This window comes from Lygodium microphyllum, chromosome 17 (genome assembly GCF_053477565.2).
Source record: "Lygodium microphyllum isolate KBCC chromosome 17, Lygodium_microphyllum_v1.1.10, whole genome shotgun sequence".
NCBI lineage: Eukaryota > Viridiplantae > Streptophyta > Polypodiopsida > Schizaeales > Lygodiaceae > Lygodium > Lygodium microphyllum.
Window position 1 is genome coordinate 71320351 of NC_141151.1, and position 20954 is coordinate 71341304.

Sequence of the window (20954 nt, forward strand, 5' to 3'; positions counted from 1 at the left end):
GGCATGCAAGAAGTTAGCCATGTTTGTCATGGTAAACAATGCCACCATGGTAGATAATGTCGTCTAGGATTTGACATGGGAAACTACCTATGGCAATGTTGCCATGGAGCTCCAAGGTGGATGCAGCAATGCATCTCTCAACTGTGCATCTTCAACCTCAACACCTCACTTATTGGGGATACTATCATGGGATTCGAAGTTGCTGTCAAGACCCTAGGATTGATACCCAATATCCTTGTCATCATGTTTGTTGGACTATTGGGCCGATATTGAAGTAATGATGATGCTCATATTCTCATTGTCTAGAAAGAACATTTCTTATGGTGGGTTTCCCCAATATTACATGCTCATTGATAATGTAGATATCTAATGGCTTACCTCATCATCACAAGTAGTATACTGTTAACGCAAAATGTTATGCTACATCTACACCATCATAGAGTTCATTCCTTATCTAAATATTGTCCCAAGGTTAATCTCACAGATTTCTTGGAGATTTTATCTCATCTATCCTATCATTCGCAAGATTGTCAACAGTGTCAAGATGTACTAAGCTGTGGAACATACTACAATTCTATGACCCATGTTATGGCATTAGATCTCTCATTGCAATGTGCATGATTGCAAATCAACTAATGCAGGCGTGCAAGAAGCTAGCCATGTGTCATGGTAAATTATGCCACCATGGTGGATGATGCCCATTAGGATATAACATAGGCATCTCTCGACACTATTGGTTTACAATCAATCGCACACTACAATGGCCTCTCTACAAATTTGTATTTTGAAGAAGTCCAAATTCTCATAAACTTATTGGTTCATAAATAGCCAAAAATTAACTAAGGCAACCAAACACCTATGTAATATCATGTTTTTTAATTCACATGAAATTAAAGCACTTATCAATTAATGTGAAATGTAAGTGTAAGAGCCTTAGTGTAATGGTTGGCTCAAAATAAGTGCAAACTTTGGTAGTCATTATTTGCCTACTTGCTGGCTATCTGAACTTGTATTGTACCATTTGATCATTTCTCCCACACAATCTTTTCCCTACAGGGTGTTCTAACATGCCAAGTGCCATGTCGTCACTATAGTGCCTAAGCCTAGGGTGTGGACCACCTCTAGATCATAATCTAACACGGATGATGGTAAATGGAGCAATGATGGCAACTAAATGCCTCAACACGACAGGCACCATAACTCTACTAGACATGTACAAGCTATATGAGAAGGTTTGAAAGGGCGACTAGAAGGAAGTCCATAGGGCAACAAGAGAGGTATGGCTAGCCCAACACTACCATCTGTGTGTGGAGGGATCACACTTAAGGGTAGACATGCAGACAATGATAGTGTGCCTAGGCTACATACACATGGCAATAATGCCATGTGTTTGATGGGGGGTGAACTTTATCTACTTACAACAAAAAATGGGAATCTAAGAGTCATACTCAAAGCAAGAGTTGCACTAGAGAGTATTAGTCGAAGGGGAGACAATCATATTGCCTCTTCTACTAAGCATGCAAGAATCCTGGACTTAAAATAAGGTGGGAGACCATAACTTCCTTTCGCAATGTTTGTGCTCACCTTGTATAGTATGGTAATGCAATGACATTTTTTGTACAAAGAAAGCTCCTTGGAAGTGGAAAGTTGTCATATACTCCTAAATCATAATCAACATAGTGGTATTTGCCCCACATTTTCCTTTGACCTAAGCATTCCCTATTGCTTCAAGAGCATCTTCAATACTAATATTAATTTAAAAAGTTTGCTTAGCCAATCAACATTCTTAATGAGGTACGACTTAGGAATCAATTGCTCAACAATTAAGATCTGTCACAAAGGTATAAAGTGGATGCATTGAACATTTCACTACTAATCCTACACCTTCAAATGAAGTAGAAACCCACATCTTTAGCTCTCCATCAGCTGTGTCCCAAGTCAATTCAATATGCCCTAAATCCCCTACCTATATTTTGAGAGAAAGAAAGAAATCATAAGAAGGTCAGACAGCAAAAAGATAGCATTGCAACTAACATAGGATTGAAAGTCTTATTCCAATGACAAGTCTTAGAAGATGGAGGTGAATAGAAAATTTGAAACCTCTTCAACTGCCTCCCTAATACCTTACATTCTTTCTTCCTATGAATATTCCAATGACTTCCATATAGAAGCATCTCCAAGCCAATAAGATGTGAAAGACTGTACCAATAAACCACGACACTCTTTCGAGAGAGAATACTTCCAACAGAGTGGTCGTCTAATTGCTTTCAACAGATGGGAAGAACTTGGAGCCATTAGTACTAGAAGAGCCTTCTTCTAATTGAGCCTTCTTCTAATTGGAGCCATTAGTACATTTGGCTGACTAAGGTAGCCCAGCTCACCACCACCTTTCTAACGGCCAAGCCAAAGCATGTTATTAAACCAGAAAAGGTCTAGGTTTCAATTTATTAAACAATGACTACCAGCAGATCCAACAAACACAAGCAAAATCCATGTCTGCATTTCAGAATCAAAACTAAATTAGAATCACCACAACTTTTCCATTATTAATTATGTTATCTTCAGGGTATGGTAAACCAAAACGTAACCCTTCATGCATCTTAGACATACATGCTTCTTCAGGATACTCAACTAGTTCTTTCAAAATAATATTACCAATACCTACAAATAAATGCAAACTTGAACCCATTATATTGTCTATTACGCTTGCTCCAAGTCCACATTTTGAAGCCTGAAATACATTATCTTTCACAACCACCTGCATGTATCACATTGTTTCCTCTCATTATTTTATATCCCTCAAACCAAAGCTTAAAAATGGCTGTGTCACAGCAACTGAGGCATTACAGCTTGGACAATTTTAATGTATGAAAGTTTTCATGTCAGTATCCTTGTTGAAACACTAGAGAGAATGTGAGAAGTAGAGACCAATAAAGATAACAATAGACATAAAGATGCAGTTCAATGAATTATGAACCTAAATGCAAGTATGAATATGTAAGACGGTTGCATGCACTTGCAATGGATACATGGAACCCTAATAATTGAGCTATCTGTGCCTCAAAACATCCGATATAAAACAGACAATTTTTTGCAGAGGGCTAGAGAAGATTCGTGACTAAATGACAGATAAGTGATAGACAGATTGACATATAATCAAAGCTTACCAGGAGAAAGACCTTGTCTCGTAAGGATCGTAGAAACTGAAAATGACTATAAATGAATTAAGATGCCTTACAGAAGAAACTTGAGAATGTCAAAATTGTTGAATAAGACCTGAGACAACAACCTAAAACAGAAGCAGCATTTCACCATTTAAAACTCCAGTTTTCCAACTGGCAAGCCAACAATGTACAACATGTGCAACACATGGTTATAGCCTGGCCTTCATATCAATCTGCCTTCATTATGTACATCTGCTAGTATGGCCTATATCTGAAATCTGCTCGGGATATCCGATTTGGTGGTAGATCCACAGGCCCAGATTGGGCAGGACTGCTACCAGGGTAGGAGCTCAACTGAAATAGCAAATTACGATACATTGTCAACTTAAGTTGCATAATCAGGAGAGAAAAAGGATGCATACTTCCAAGAGGCAGAATGTACCCTTCCAGTGTAATATTCCAGAGTATTAGGTACACCACCATAGCCCATCCTTTGAAGTGCAGGGTAACCGCCCAATGAACCACCTTCTGCACTTGAATTTCCTGAGAGATTACTTGCATAAGGAGAACTAGCACCAGAATCTTGGGGTGTAGGGCGATCAACAGCAACCTGGATATACAGGCAACAAGGTCAAGAGCCAACAGTCAATGCAAGCATTGAGGCAACTTAACAACTGAGGAAAGCAGTGCAATTAAATTCAGCTTACTGGCTGGCCAAGAATCTCATGTGCCTCTAAAGCCACTCGTTCAGCTACACCAGTATCAGAAAAGGTAACAAACCCAAAACCCCTATGTCCAGACTTATTGGCAGCCTGCAGCAATAGAGCGTGCCTAAATGCAGTTGTAACTGTAAGTGCAAGGCAAAAAATGATGTCAACACAAATTCGACTTACCTTGGGAATATAGACATCTAAAATTCTTCCAAAAGCACTGAAATATGTTCGTAAGTGCTCCGTAGTTGCCTCATGTGGGAGCCTCCCAATAAAGATCTTATTACCTAAACCAGGAGCTGATGATCCATACCTGTCAGTTGAAATTGGAGCTGCACTACCACTATACGGTGTGCTTGAGCCATAGTTAGTGAGTGCAGTTGGTGCACTGATGTATGAGCTGCTGGAACCATAATCAGTGGAGCTGGGTGCAAGATGTGGAGCAGAGTAGAAGGTACTAGAACTGTAGCCAGCTCCAGCAGCCACAGATGCACCATTGTAAGCACTAGGACCATAACCAGGCCAAGGCATGAAGCCAGACGGACCAGCACTGTTAGAAGCACTCAGAGTATACCCACTCCCAGAAGATGATGCAGCAGCAGGATTGTTATAGGGACTAGTGGAACCATATTCTGCAGAATATGATGAGATGGAAGCGCCATTTTGAGATGGATTGGCTTGAGTTGAAGCTACTGTGTTACCATAGAAAACATCTCCACCATAGCCTGGGACAGTCGAAACCCCGGATTCACTACTGTAGGGAGCAGCTGGCCCATAAGCAGAACCAGATATGGTGGTATTGCCATGAGAGCCATTGGATCCGAAAACAGCAGTAGCAGTACCTACACTTGGTGCAGTTGCGTCATATTCAGAACCTGAGTTTGGGAATGCTACATTCTGCAGAGTTCCAGCACTGTATGTGGCAGGCACACTGTTGTGCGCAGCATCTGTCCCATATCCTGAAGATCCAGCAGCCGCTGCAGCAGCTGCAGCGGCAGCAGCAGCAGCAAACAACTGTGCCCCCAAGTATACAGGATTGGAGGCATGTTCACTAGGAGACAACTTTACTCCATCAGCAGGTGTGCCACTCAAACCATACCCAGGAGTTGCTGCAAGTACAGCTGAAGCATCAGCCTTTCCTGCAACTCCTTCAACCGACTTACTTGCATTTTCACCTCCTTCGGTGTTCTCTGTGACTGTTCCTGTGCTTCCTGGAAAACCAAGGCTTGTGAAATCAAAGCCACCTCCACCAGCCCCAAATGCAGCAGCTGCTGCAGCTGCTGCTGCCATGTAGGCATTGTAAAGACTCATCTGATCTGGTGCACTTTTACCCCATGATTTTCCAGCATCTTCTTGCTTCATAACACCATAAAGGAAATCAACACACTTGAGAGAGGAAAAAACTACAAGACTAAGCCATTAACAACAAGACTATAAGCCATTAACAAACAAGTTACTTTGGGTGCAGCACGATCAACTGCTATGGTTGAGCCCCCAAGCTCATGCGTCTCATTCATAATGTTGTCCACAGATTCTACAGGAGAATACAAGCAAAGACAAAATTATGAAACACCCTCACTGCAAGTACAGTGAATGATATGAAGCTTGAAGATTAAGAAAATACCTGGGCTCTCAAACGTCACAAAACCAATACCACGATGTGTTTTTGAGCTTACATCCTGTAGAAAATTAAAGATAAGTTCTTGATAAATCCAAGGACCTAGAATTTATGACCAACACTCCACCCTACAAGTTTGGTAAAGGGATATTAAAGCATGTTTAGGTTATTTGACCAATCTGTTCACTCAAAGCTGTGCATAGATCAGTGCTTACCTTTGGCATATATGCATCCACAACCACTCCATATTTTTGAAAGTATCTGCAATAGATAAATCATTGAGAAGATAGCTAAAATATTAAACGTGTAATAAGATAGTTGCAGAACCAACTTACCTCCGAAACATCTCCTCTGTCACTTTGGATGGTATTCTTGCAACAAAAATTCTGCTGCCCTGTCTTGACCCAGAAGCCATCATTTCTTCCTGCAGAATGGCCAGAATTTATTGAAGCTCGGAATTTTCTAAGAAACTCCTGCAAGTGTAAATAATATCAACCACATAAATAATAAAGCAGGATTACCTTTGGAGTGGCCACTTTGACATCAAGCAAACGACCATTTAAGACATGTTGTGCTGCTGCAGCTTTCTGAACCATTTAAGCAAACACAGAGAAAAGTAGCAATATGAATAAAAGGCCACAAAAGGGAAAAAGGCAAGTACGATTCTCGTGTCAACTGATTAAAGTTATCAAATCATCTCACCTTCGCATCCTCCACAGACTGAAATGTAACATACCCAAATCCACGTGATTGACCAGTTAAACGGTCCTGGTTTTGGGCAGCATAAGGGGGAAAAGGGGCATGGATCAGTAAAATCAAATGAGAGAAAAACACACCAAAGGAGCGTACTGAAAGAAAACTCAAGTCTCTCAACCTTCATGACAATGCAATCCTCCAATTCACCAAACTTTCTCATGTAGTATTTCAATTCATCAGTTTCAACGTCCCAAGGTATGCCTAGCACCTGAACCACATGGAATGGAAGCTTTAGGAACCAAATACTGTTTTTGCTGTGAGGACAACTTGTCGCCCTTGAGGCACTTTATACATGGCATCTTTAACACGTTAAAAACTAGTAGCCATATAGATACGGATAACTTATCTACTGAAGATCTCAAAGTGTACATGTGAGGTTCTGTTTGAAGTCAAATAAGTTATAACACATATTCCATAGCCAAACAGTCACATACAAAGGACACTAAGCAAAGCTTTGGAATAGAACTTTCTTAGTCAGACTGTATGCACACAGACTGCTAAATCATCCAAAAATTCCATTATTCTGAACGGGAACAGAAACATCCTACAGGCAAAGACAATAAATATTCAAACTAAGTAAAATTGAACAATTAGAATTCACAGAGGCTTACCAGCATCTGCAACAAGAAAACATCTAGTCAGAGCTCTAGAGGACAGTAGTAATAGATTGATTACTCAACATAGCCTGTCATACCAATAAGTCATGCAATAGATCCCTATCCAACAAACAAGTACATTAATATAATGAGTGCTTCAATGAAGGCCTATCTTACTGACTTTTCTTGAAGCATCAATTTGCTTTTAAGAATCTTTTAAGAGTGACACGTTTTGGTCAAATTAATCAAATACTATTATTCCACCTACACAAGAGCAGAGATCTCACATCCAGGGTTTTTCAACACAGTTGACACATTCCAACCTACTGATTACTTCACATTCCCGATCTAAAAAGAAGGTTTCCATGTAGCAAGCTACATGTACCCGGAGATGAAGTCCTGGATATGAAATGAGCTCTCAATATTCAATAAACATCACAACTTTTTGTCTGATGGGTGCAATTGAATCTTTTTCTCTTTTTGTGTGTGGAAAGCCAGCTTTTGTACTGAAAAGCCTTCTTAGAAAGATTCCAGAAGGAACTAGCTTCTCATCAAGTCTTCTTGCATCTTGCATACCAAGGACCTTGTCTCTTTTCTGTTTTAATAGTCAGAAAGTTTCTTAATGTCAGCAATAATGAGCGGTTACAAGCTTCAGAGGGTGTTGAACAGCAAACAGAAGTATCCCCTCCATCAGTTGAACCAACCAACCAAAAAAGGGTGAGAGAGTAATGAGGATGGACAAATATTTAAAACACATATCACCTGCTCCACCAACCAGTGAACAAACAGAGGAACTTCTTGAAGGGGCCAGGACAAGCAGACAATGCCAAGTGCAGATTGATTCTAATCCAGGACAAATACCTATTTTCAACTGAGGTCAAAGGTATTGTGTGTGAATTAAGGAACCCCTTATTAGTTGATCAGATGTCCTAATGCAAGCATATTCAGCCTTATTATTGAATATCTCAAGACATGTTACTTTGGAGATGCATCACAGCTTTATGATTGGCACTTGACTGCCAAGGTAGGTCATTTTCCCTGTCACAGAAAGGCAGGTCATTTTCCTCCTGTCACAAAACCATCTAGAGAAGTGCATGACTGCTCGGGAGGTTTGGTTGTGGATGTTGTTAGCGATGTACATATCATGGGCAGCACATGTCTCTGGCAGGGCGGCAGGCTAGGCAGTACATTTATTGCATATAGCAGACCTGATTCATAGTTGGACCAACCTGCTCACTTTTTGGCATTTATTTTGGCTATTTATAGCCTGCTCCTCTTTTTTGCTTTATTCACTCAGTCAGTCATGGAGATTGGGGATGAGATCTAGATTCTAGAGCTGGTCACACTGAGAGCTGTCTACTTTGTTCTCATGCTTATGTGATGGATTCGATTATCATCTCTCAGTTCTCTGTTTTCAAATGGACAGATGCAGTGTGGATGATCACAATGATGGGGATGACCTCATTGTCACAAGCACATTGACAATGGACTCTCTAAGCTGGATTCTTATGAGAGGAGATCATCAAAGGATGCACTAGCAGTTAATGCTAAAGTTATGGATACCATTGAATTGTGACATGCTTGGTTTTGCCACCTAAATTATGGAAAAGTAGACATGGTGCTTGTTCTTGCTCCATTGAAGGCGCCACTCGAAAATGTATGTAGGAGTTGTGTTCTTGGCAAAATGCATCATGTGTGTTTCCCAAAGGGTGGATTCATGCAGATTGGTCAGAAATTGTACATGGTGATGGTTGTGGTGCCATGCACATACAATCCATCAAGGGGCACTTATATTTTGTGACATTCATTGATGGCTTGTCATGTAGCCATGGCTGAAAATGGCAATGGCTGTAAGCTTGTCACTCTACAAAGTCTATACTGATAGCAGGGGAAATACATGTCGTGTTCATGCTTTTGTGGCTGAGCAAGGAACTATCCATTAGTGTACTAGACCACATACACCTCAACAAAATGGTGTAATAGAATAGTCAATTTATTATTTCGCACAACTACACTGCCCACAAAGGTTTGGTTAGATGCTCTTATGTGCTCAGCATTCATTCTTAATCACTGCCCCACAAAAAGCATTGAATGCATTACGCCATGTGGGGCTTAGAATAGCCGTAAGCCAATGGAGTCACATATCCCTATGTTTGGATATTTGGCATATGCTTTAGTGCAATAGCTCAACTCACACAAGCTTCAAGACAAAGTTATCAAATGCATTTTCAATGAATATAGCACTAAAGTAAAGGGTACCACTTGTACCGACATTGTACTAACAAAATTTTTGCAAGTAGAGGACCTTCATTCATCTCTCGGAGGTGGATGGCATCTCTCTGAGGAGGATGACATTGCTCTGGCTGATTCATCATCTAAGAGGCCTTGGCTTGTGGATAACAATGAGTCAAGTCATATAACCTATAGACACACTTGCATACAAGATCTCCATGACAAAGAGGACTGGGTCACCATTGATGGCATTTCATCCATGCTGATTTGAGGTGTGGACAATATGCCTGTTCTCCCAAATCATTAAGATTCCCAATTGGCAACAACTAAAGTCCTCTATGTACCAGATTTGGGCTTTAATCTTCTATCCATCTATGGCCTCACTCAGCTTAGCACCCAAGTTACCTTCACATAGGAGGAGGTTAGAGTGGAGGATGCATCTTTAGGAGATACCCCTTTGGATTAGACAAAGAGCGAGGAGCTTTACCAGCTCACCACCTTGGTAGCCTGCTCTTCAGCAAAGTTGGGGATGTTATAACTTATGGCATGCACACTATGGACATTTAAATTTCATTTCTCTTCAACAAGCTAGCCACAAATGTTACCTTTTCTTCTTGGTTTTCATCAAATTGCCCCAATTTTCTTTAAGGCGAGTAACACCAACAGCCATTTTCAAAGTGGGCTTCCCGCCAAGCTCCTAACCCCTTAGAGCTTGTCCACATGGATTTGGCTTGCCCCATACGCACTCAGTTCTTGGGCAAGGCAAAGTACTTGATGCTTCTTATGGATGATTTTTAGAGACATAGTTTGGCTTTATCATTTTAGGCTACAATCAAGGCTTTGTCTACCTTATGTGATTGAAAGGCATTGATGGAGAATCACTCCACCTACACAATGTTGAGCTAAAATATGCATTACTTGCTTATTAGCCTCTTAAACATCCCCAAAAAACACACTAAAAAATGCTCTTTTAGAGTAAAAACCCTAAAACAGGGAGCGGTTCGAGAGAGTTCAATGGAAACCCTAATTTTTGGGGCGCCCTTCCACATCTATAAATCGACAGGCTGTCCCCCATTCAGCCCCATTCAATTTGTGCAGGTTTCACACTCTCCAGTGCAGATTTCAGCCATCAGTCTACCTCCACGTGGCTGTCCAGCCCTCGCGTCTACTGCCACCTCTCCGTCCAGCCTCGCAGTGCCCTAGCGCCTTCTACCAACTGTCGCTCACTGTCAGGCGCGCCATCTCCCAGGCAGCGTTTGGCCTCCAGCTGCCATCGCCAACATCTCAAACATCATGCAACATCCTACAGCATGCGTTTGCATCCTTCTGGAGCTGCCTGGTATCATCTCCCCACTCTGCAACTGTCGCCTCTGTCTCTGGCAGCCCCTAGTGTCAGTGTTTTGCAGTTTTCTCTCTCTTCACTCTCCGACTGGTGGTCATAGACTTGGGATCCGTCTCCGGTGGACCTCACACTCCGACATTGCTTTGCCCTTGAGCACATTGTACACTCTTACATTCATTTACAGCATTCATTCACTTCAAAGTTGTGTTCTCTCTCTCCCTTCTTCTGTTTGTGTTTGAGTTTCTATGTTTGAGTTTTGAGTTTTGCGTTGAGGGTTTGAGTTTTGCCCTCTGTGTCTGTGTCTGTCTCTTTGTGTTTCTATCGTGGTCGTATACTCTATATGTCCTTAGTGCAAACCCTAGCAGTTTTCTTCAAATACAATTCGCGGTATTTGTGTTGATCTTGGTGACAAATTTACCTCCTCCAAGTCAAGCAAATTTTGAAGGCATTGGGGCATTCACATGGAGATTGCCAATATACATACACGATTGTTGAGGATGGTGTTGTGAAGTGACAAAATCAAACCATGTTGGAAACGGCTAAGTCCATGCTTGACCACAAAGGGCTTCCACATACTCTTTGGCCATAGGCTATTACCACTCTGGTCCATAGCCGCAATCAGTCCCCTACAATCATTGTGCCTAAGAAGAACCCATATCAGGCCTACTTTAGACAAAATCCCTCCATCACTCATTGTCTCCTATTTTGATGTGATACCAACATACATTGCCAAAGGAGAAGAAGGAGAAACTTAATGCCAATCCAAGTTGCATGTCTCCATCAACAATAATCAAAATATGAAAGGTTATTGCCTATTTTAACCCTAACTCACAAGAGGAGGTGGAGTCATGATGTAGTGTTTCACTAGGACTCTTCCTCTTCTCAAGATTCCCCCTAGATGGTGCATCATCCCTTCATTGGTCTCCCCTTCCCCACTGGCTTTCTCCAATATCTACACCTCCTCTCCCTTCCAAATTACCTACCCTTGTCCCTACTTTGCCCCCCACTCCTTAACCACCCCGATCCTTAACACTTCCTGTTGAGTTAAAATATGCATTACTTGCTGATTAGTCTCTTAAACAGCCCCAAAACACACTAAAAAATGCTCTTTTAGAGTAACACCCCTAAAACGGGGAGCGGTTCGAGAGAATTCAGTGGAAACCCTAAAACAGGAAGCGATTCAAGAGAGTTCAGTGGAAAACCTAATTTTTGGGGCGCCCTTCCACATCTATAAATAGACAGGCTGCCCCCATTCAGTCTTATTCCGTTTGTGCAGGTTTCACACTCTCTAGTGCAGATTTCAGCCATCAGTCTACCTCCACGTGGCTATCCAACCTTCGTGACTACTGCTACCACTCCATCCAACCTTGCAATGCCCTGGGGTGCCTTCTTCCAATTGTCGCCCACTGTCTGGCGCCATCCCTCCTGCTGCATTTGGCCTTGTTGCTCATCACCAACACCTCCACCCTCATCTATTCTCTACGTTTACAACTTCTAGCTGTTGGCGACAATAGACAGCCCTCCTCCACCAAGCGACACTCTATCTGCTGCGTTTGCAGCCTTCTAGGGCCGCCCTCTGCCCTTTGCATCTTCTACAGCTTGCATTTGGTTCTCCGACAGCCTCTAATCATTGTTTTGCAATTTTCTCTCTCTTCACACTCCGTCTGGTGGTCACAGACTTGGGATCCGTCTCCGATGGTCGTCACACTCCGACATTGCTCTGCCCTTGAGCACACTGTACACTCTTACATTCATTTACAGCATTCATACACTTCAAAGTTGTGTTCTCTCTCTCTCTTCTTCTATTTGTGTTTAAGTTTCTATGTTTGAGTTTTGAGTTTTCTGTTTAGGGTTTGAGTTTTGCCCTCTGTGTCTGTCTCTTTGTGTTTCTGTCGTGGTCGTACACTCTGTGTGTCCTCAGTGCAAACCCTAGCAGTTTTTTCTTCACATGGTATCAGAGTCGGTGCTCTTGTAAAGAGTGTCCTGCGGATATTGTGGAGAGCTAGTCTTTGTGCAAGGCACACAATACGAATCGTAACCGAATCACAATGTCCCAGACACCTTCTTCTCCAGTCAAAACTAGGGGCACATTTCATCTATCTTGCCACATGGCAGCCTAAGCAGCATCACAGCATTTGGGTGGCCAGTTTTGTGTGTAAGCCAGCCCTTAAAGGAGCAGGTCGGCCAGTTTTTTCCCATGGCAGCAGGTCAGCCTGTTTGCAGCCAGTGCTTATACAGGCTGCCACTCTTTCACCTCCAGAGTTATCAGCAGATCTTCACCTGGATCTCTTAATCATCACCTATTATTCTCTGCCTTCAGTCCAGCACCCTCACTGACACGGCATCCACAATGCAGGTGCTGATAGCATGCAGTCTTGTATTGCATTCAGATCAAAGTGTTATTCCTACAGCTTAATTTGTGTTTCTTCTTCTCTCATTCTCTCTTCTCTTCTCTCCATGTTCTTTGCATCCATTGCTCACTCTCACACCACCATCTGGAACCCTTGTACTGTTTTCAGCAAAGATGATCCTACACCACAAGGTAATGTGAGGCATAGAGGCATACATGAAAACTAATCAAAACAACATTTTGAATTCACTAAGTACTTGACCACGTATCCAAGCAAGCACCTCAAACCACCATGCCTAGATGACCCACCAAAGAAACTGTGGAGTCTTATGACTACTTTTGACTACTCAAGGTGCTCCTTTCAGATCACTCAACAGCTTTAGACAATCAACTTCTCTTGTTGTTAAAGAAAGACTGATGTATGGCAGCAATCACAAACTGGTTTGATAATATCAGCAGGTCCATCTACTCCCAACCTATCTGCACGCTGCATAGAAAATACAATATTGTCTGAAGGCTAAAACACAACCTGCAGAGAAAAACGCCACCCTTTTGAGACCATTATTCTATCAGTTCAGGGGCCCACAAGCCTCTGGACTTAAATTCCTACAGACTAAATGCCCCTTTGGTACCATTTTTTTATCATCTACAAAGCCCAGAACCTTCAGAATTCCAGTTTCCTGCACTACTGATGATCTCCACGTTGCTGCTTGAGACCTTGCTCAAGCAAGAGGTGCATTAAACCTCCAAATAGGCACACCATACTTCCCCCATGCAGAAGAAATGTGTCACCTGTACATGCAATTCACAGCGATAAACACAATGCAAAACACCATGAAACGGCCATAAAACTGCACATCAATGGGGCAAAAATATATATTGAAGTTAATCAGGTTGGAAAAGTATTAAAATATGATAAAAGGTGTACAATTTGTTAAGTCGTGCAAATAGCAAGAAGGACTATTATACACTTGCTGAATAATAGATAATGATGAGGGACACAGCTGAGTAGTTTCTATGCAATAGATGACTGATGGATAATGATGGACTAGAACGATACTTTGTGCTTTTTGTGAGCAAACGGGCTCCATCCAAATGAGCGAACTTCCGCTGGTCAAACTTGATGCTGCCCAAAGCAGCTACATGCACCTTCAGTCAAATTGGTCAGACTGCAGATGCATATGCAAAGCAGCTTTGGTATTCAATCATGAAAACCGAATGGTAAAAAGAGGAACTGAAGCTATGTATTCAGCAGGTGGACACCTGGTGTATTGACTACTCTACCAATCACCTCTCTCATATATTGGACAGACTATGTACTCTCTCTCTCTCTCTCTCTCTCTCTCTCTCTCTCTCTCTCTCTCTCTCTCTCTCCTGGTGGCGTTGCAGCCAAGGTCTTCCAAAATCAATCCACATCAGCCATTTCTGATTTATAATCCCAAAAATGTAGTCATAACTAAAGAACAAAACTGTTGCTGCTCCTTGCAACTGCGGCCATTTTCAAAAATATGAATCTCTCTCTCTCTCTCTCTCTCTCTCTCTCTCTCTCTCTCTCTCTCACCTTCATGGTGGTGTTGCATCCAAGGTCTTCCAAAATCAATCCACATCAGCCATTTGCGATCTATGCTCCCAACAACGTAGTCATAAATAAAGAACAAGAGTGTTGCTGCTCCTTGCAACTGCGGCCATTTTCAAAAAAATAAATCTCTCTCTCTCTCTCTCTCTCTCTCTCTCTCTCTCTCTCTCTCTCTCTCTCGTAAGGAAGTTTTAACTAACAGATTGAGATACTTACAAAGGCCCTCTAACCAACCAAGTGGACGCAAAAGCAAAAGGCAAGGCAACACATTAAGTCAAAAGGCTACAGAAAACACAGCACTAAAATGACAAGAGAAGGGGATCACAAAGTAGGGCCCAAGCACAACCGGGGTGGTGCAGATGATATCCATCCGCGGAGTAGCCACCTCTTTGGGGAACAACCAACAAAAACCATGGAGATAACTCACCACCATAACAACTCTCAAACAAGCCACGTGATCATGGATCTCTTCTTTTTTCGTAAAGCTCGCTCTCTCTCTCTCTCTCTCTCTCTCTCTCTCTCTCTCTCTCTCTCTCTCTCTCTCTCTCATAATGAAGTGGCTACCCTAGTGGTAAGCCATTCATTTTATTATTAAAGCACTGACCCGCGTTCAACTCTCCCTTTGTCCTACATCTATAGTGACCACACCTTCAACTTAACCCATTGAGCTCCACCCGTTTGCTCTCTCTCTCTCTCTCTCTCTCTCTCTCTCTCATGTATGATTGGTAAGCATTATACCCAAGATAGTGAATTGTTGCACAACATTTTCAATCAATTTGCCATCTCCAAGGCAAAAATGAGCATGGTGTGAAAGGGACCAACAAGACAGCATGTCAACAAGGCAATGCAAGTCAAAGGTAGCAAAGGATGTAAAAGAGAAGGTGATCGCGCTGATCAAAGCATATCAACCAACCACAAATACCAAAGAGTTATCATGTGGCATACTCCACAACAATCTTGACATCAACAACCAAAAATAGTGACTACAAATAGCAACATATATCACCAAGGTGCCACTACTAAGAAGGCCAACTAGATCACAAACAAGGTCTTCCAATTGTGACATCCACCATCCACACACGGCCCTAAGATATTACAAAGGACTACTGAAAGCAATCAAATTACCACAAGAATTAGATAGACAAGGGGAGATCACATTGCATAGGCTACATGCATGCGCAAGACCCATAAGCGTATGGGTGTACAAGAGGACTATCGCATTACATAGGCTACATGCATGCACAAGACCCATAGGCGTATGGGTGTACAAGAGGTATCACATTGCATAGGCTACATGCATGCACAAGACCCATAAGCGTATGGGTGTACAAGAGAACTATCGCATTACGTAGGCTACATGCATGCACAAGACCCATAGGTGTATGGGTGTACAAGAGGACTATCGCATTACGTAGGCTACATGCGTGCACAAGACCTATCAACACTACATAGGCCACATGCATGCAAGAGTTCAAACAGTACACTATATGTACCAAAGATGCAAAATACTCTATCTTTAAGCCCTTGCACTTAGAGCTCCACCATACTTTAATCCACAACTTGCTACATATGCCTTGCACCTTGCATTAAGAAAATAGGCATTGCATAGCTCATGATCATAGGCACACCTTGTGGGCTTATGTGTTAACTGGGACTCTACCTCTTAATGTATCATTTCTATATAAATGATTCATCAAGATGGAACACTCTCCCTCTTGATGTATCATTTCTATATAAATGAAACTCTTATCTCTTGATGTATCATTTCTATATATATGAAACTCTATCTCTTGATGTATCATTTCTATATAAATATATCATAAATGGCTCTTTTTTGCTCTCATACACAGATCCTTTCATATGCACATGCTTGTATTGCATGTATGGAGAGTGGAGAGTGAAGAGCCACAAACTTATGTTCATTAACAAGATGATGCACGCCAGATCATCTAAATCGCACAAGATTTTGCAAGCAAAGCCAACACGCTATGGCCCTCTTTTCAGCAATCACATATATGAATGGTTTAGAGAGAGAGAAATACACCCAATTAGCCCACATTGTTAGCAAATTGACAAGAGAAGAAGACATAAATTGCCAATTGCCCAAACTAGTGCATGTTTTAAGAAGCATGGTGCCTAAATGGATACACTATCAATAGTGTAGCCTTAGGCACTCCCACCATGCATCCAACATTGTGTCATCGAGATGGACGCCACAAGGATAGACATTGAAGGACATGGACTGCATCCTACACACCTCTTATCTAGACTTCAACACTTTGGCAATGGCTTCACTTTCAAACCAAGATACACCAATGAGTATGACCTTTGGGATGCATTGGGATGTAGGCCAATTGCAAGCCTCCTTGTTTGGCTTTGAATTAAGAGAATATACACACTCCAAAGAGGTGGGGAAGGGTAGAAAAGAGGGGGGCCAAATGGGGTCCAGAGGCTCCACAAGTACCATAACAATATAGCCAAAACTCATGGTATCTTGATCTTGTATGACACAAGATTAATCACATGATGAGGCTGAACCTTACAACCATTAACAGTTGAACACCATATGAACATGAACTTATTTGCAAATATTTATTGATTACTTTGTCAAATAAGGCTCACTACTCAATCTAAAGCCCTTTATACAACACGCGAAGCCACAAATATTAGCATTTGTTGATTACTGTCAAATAAGGCTCACTACTCCATCTAAAGCCCTTTGTAGAACACACTAAGCCACAAATATCAGCATTTGTGTTATTTCAAACCAAACATACACTGCGTACAAGAAAATCTCACATTACATAAATAGCATTCAAACAAAATGGACAAAATTGAAATGCATATTTTGAACAATGGTAGAGAGTGCTCAATGCATGCAATTAGCATCTTACTTTCTCAAACATAGAGTCTTTTAGATTTGGCCAAACACTTTTTGTAAAATGCCCTTTTGTCCAGGCAGTAGTAGGCAATGATCTTTGTTCAAGATCCCCGCCTCTCAATTCATCAACACCTTCGTCCCTCACTTTGTTCTAACACAATGTAAATTTAAGCCAATTAGGTAGCTATTTGTACACAAGCTACTACATTGTATGAAAATTTGACTACAGTTTTCCTTGCATTGTTCTGGCCATACTCACTTGTGCATGTTTTTGGGTCACGTAATTACCTAAAAGTGGAGACGATAGTTTGGATGATGGGATGACGTATGTGGAAAAGCACTTATAAATGTGGCCGCAAGCTCTAAGATAAGCTCATGGAATGGAATGTGGTAGTCATTGCTGTAAACATAGGCTAGGTAAAAATAAAAACACTCTTGGAGGAAGGTAGACCTCTAGGCAATGGTAGTGCATAAATGGTGTAAGCGTCAAGGGAAAAGGTGGAGTCCATAGTGAGTGGCATGGCAAGGAGAGAGCCCATTGGGTTTTTCAATCTCAAGGAGATTTACATGATCAAGCTCTATTGCAAAGAAGCTGAGATCCCTCCACAATAACTCTAAGATGTATCTTGTAGAATAGTCCCTATACCAAGAGCTATTGCACATGTTGATGAGATTATGTCTTATATTGTTTTTCCTTGTTTATCCATGAAGAAACATAATGGCTAAGAGCTCTTTTACAAGAGTATGCCTTATTGTTGTTTGTTTGTTTTTAATTCTCTCTCTCTCTCTCTCTCTCTCTCTCTCTCTCTCTCTCTCTCTCTCTCTCTCTCAAATGGTTATCCTAGTGGTAAGCTGCTTATTTTATTAACCCATTAACCCGGGTTTAAAACTCCCTTTTTTATACATTTATTAAATGACCGTGCAAAATGTAGGAGTTGAACCCTAAGACCTCCTAGTCACTGCGCATGTTCAACTTAACCAGCTGAGCTACATCTGTTTGCTCTCTCTCTCTCTCTTTTTTTTTTCGTAAATGCTCTCTCTCTCTCTCTCTCTCTCTCTCTCTCTCTCTCTCTCGTATACACATTGTGCATCGGCACCATGGAAATTTGAGATGTTTGGGCATTGCAATAGTTCTGATTTGAATCAAAATCCCATCACCACTAAAACTCTGGAGTCAAATGCTTGCCTTTGATAGTCAATCCACCCTAATGGTCTGTTATAGAGCTCGCGTTCATTGTCAAAATGCATGCATCATTATCAACATGCTAAAAGACCAAGGGATTGACTAAATGATAGCTAATGGTAGGGCAATCACAAATCACAATGTCATCACATTGAAACTAAGTATGGCTTGGCAACAAACATTATAAGAGAACCACCCACAAAGGATGTAAAATTACCTACATGAGATGAACAGGGACACAGACAATAGGGAAGTCTCAAAATCAGGGAACTTGAAGCCACAGTCGACATGACTCCTCTAGCCAGCGAGCAAAAACTATGAACCCCAAAAAAACTACAGTTCTGTACAAGATCCAGAGCTCCTTCAAAAATCTAGGGCTTCTCGAAGATGCTTGGAAAATCTGACTTCTCAGAGCATAGTCTTTTCAACCAACAGTATTACTGACCATTGCGCTGCAAAAGGTTTGTTTACTGAACGTTGTCTATGAATTGTGATGGACAGTTATATACGTGTTCATCCATATTGCAGAAAGCTCTCTATGTGTGCCAACTTAACGAAACAGAGCAGGCAAAATATACACCCTAGCCAATCTGTTAGAAGACATAAGCATACCACAAGCTTCCATGAACTCTGAAACAACTGCACTTCTTCTCAAGATACAGAGCTACTCTGAAAATCTAGAGCTTCTATATGATGCTTTGAAAATCTGAATTTTCAGAGCATAGTCTTTTCAACCAATTGTATTACTGGCCAATGCGCTGTCCTGCACAATGCCTACGAATTGCGATAGACTGTTATATCCGAGTTCTTCCGTAGTGCAGAAAGCTCTCTCTGTGTCCTAGATTTACGCAACAGAGCAGGCACCATATCCACCCTAGCCAATGTGTCTGACATGAATTAGAAGAAACAAGCGTACCACAAGCTTGCGCTCCCTGAGAGAAGCATAAGGATCAAAGTACGCCATTTCCGGTGTCAGGATCTAGCAGGCTCCCACGACAATCTTGCCTGAAACAAACACAAGGAGAGTTAGATATGCCGTCGAGTAAAAGCAGCAGAATCGAGACCAGACTAATACCTCAAGCGAGAGACTTTGCTACTGTGCTAGACGACCTCGCGACAAGAAAGCAGATTCAACCAGGGCCTCCTGAGGTGCAATCTGTCGCATTGGGTGAGAGGCGTAGCAGGTTAAAATCTTTAGATAAAATATACATACGTGTGTGTGTGTATGTGTGTGTGTTTGTTTCGATAGATATACCTAACATTACCAAAATATATTCCTCAACCAATAGTATGTAGATGGATTGGTAACATGGGTGTGTGGCTTTCATGAGGTCTTGTGTTCAAGCACTAGGATCAACTCAAGATTGGCCTACATGTATAGGATACTCTAGGGTATCTTACTCATGTGAAAATGCAATTTAAAAATATATGTGCCATGAAAAACATCGCAAGCATGTTGCCAAAAGAGAGGTTTGAAATAGTGGGAAAGGTCAATGTGTAAGTAAGCCTAACAGTCAAGTGATCTAACAAGGGCATATTGTTGTAAAGGAGAGCTTAGTTGGTGTTGAAATGTTTGTTGAGATAGATATGGTTCCTAATGTGCTTGAGGTTTTTTTTTACTCCAATTGGTGAAAAACATCACAAGAGTATTAAAGAGAAGGTTGAAGTAGTGGGAAAGGATAGTATATGAGTAAGCCTTAAAGTGATCTAACAAAAATAGACTATTGTAAAGGAGAGCTTAGGTCACTACTACTTACCATGTATAGCAATCGTATTTTTCGTCAAATAAGCAACACATTTTACAGCATTGTTCACAACACTATGGTGAGTCACGTATACTCATGCATGTGCACTCACAATTTGGGGTGGCCAACCACGGTCAATGTGTAAGTAAGCCTAACAGTCAAGTGATCTAACAAGGGCATATTGTTGTAAAGGAGAGCTTAGTTGGTGTTGAAATGTTTGTTGTCAAGTGATCTAACAAGGGCATATTGTTGTAAAGGAGAGCTTAGTTGGTGAAAAACATCACAAGAGTATTAAAGAGAAGGTTGAAGTAGTGGGAAAGGATAGTATATGAGTAAGCCTTAAAGTGATCTAACAAAAATAGACTATTGTAAAGGAGAGCTTAGGTCACTACTACTTACCATGTATAGCAATCGTATTTTTCGTCAAATAAGCAACACATTTTACAGCATTGTTCACAACACTATGGTGAGTCACGTATACTCATGCATGTGCACTCACAATTTGGGGTGGCCAACCACGGTCTTAGGAGATTAAGCGTTTCTTTGTACAAATGTCTCGAGCGCCTTTCAAATCTCTTTAGGAAAGACTATAGCATTAGAAGAAAAATATTACTTCGTTTAACAAAAACTATAATAAAATATTATCTGAAAGGTTCATATTTAATTTAGAAAATATAAATTATGTTTATCGACCATAATGTAAGATGATATTATAAGTGCATGCAATTATTTTGTTTTTTAAAAAGTAAGATTAAACAATATTTGAAGGATAGTATTTGATTTAGAAGTATAAAAATCCAT

General features: G+C 41.2%; 1 protein-coding gene across 4 annotated transcripts; it reads right to left on the reverse strand.

Moving 5' to 3' along the window:
* Nucleotides 1-3199: 3199 nt before the first annotated feature.
* LOC148022022 (uncharacterized) lies at nucleotides 3200-19618 on the reverse strand. Of its 4 annotated transcripts, XM_087697613.1 has the most exons (14): nucleotides 19484-19616; nucleotides 19325-19413; nucleotides 14330-14447; nucleotides 6367-6456; nucleotides 6195-6260; nucleotides 6014-6079; nucleotides 5828-5916; nucleotides 5708-5753; nucleotides 5499-5553; nucleotides 5332-5408; nucleotides 4058-5230; nucleotides 3872-3976; nucleotides 3607-3774; nucleotides 3200-3518 (listed from the first exon to the last, which is right to left on the reverse strand). In XM_087697613.1, exons 3-14 carry the CDS (start codon nucleotides 14333-14335, stop codon nucleotides 3420-3422), a joined length of 2040 nt encoding a protein of 679 aa, XP_087553739.1. In that variant the 5' UTR covers nucleotides 14336-14447; nucleotides 19325-19413; nucleotides 19484-19616; the 3' UTR covers nucleotides 3200-3419. The 4 variants fall into 4 exon arrangements, 3 of the variants coding, with proteins under 3 accessions (XP_087553739.1, XP_087553737.1, XP_087553740.1); XM_087697611.1 differs by lacking the exon at nucleotides 14330-14447 and having other exon boundaries at nucleotides 19484-19618; XM_087697614.1 differs by lacking the exons at nucleotides 14330-14447; nucleotides 19325-19413; nucleotides 19484-19616 and adding an exon at nucleotides 6860-6964.
* Between the last annotated feature and the right edge of the window lie 1336 nt (nucleotides 19619-20954).

Bases quoted from the DNA above. Each gene is read 5' to 3' on its own strand.
- LOC148022022 (XM_087697611.1), bottom strand. From the start codon at position 19,372: ATGGCGTACTTTGATCCTTATGCTTCTCTCAGGGAGCGCAAGCTTGTG. The intron at 6,457-19,324 runs GTACGCTTGTTT...CATGTGGTTCAG, and splicing joins TCAGGGAGCGCAAGCTTGTG to GTGCTAGGCATACCTTGGGA. The intron at 3,977-4,057 runs GTAAGTCGAATT...CTATTGCTGCAG, and splicing joins TAGATGTCTATATTCCCAAG to GCTGCCAATAAGTCTGGACA.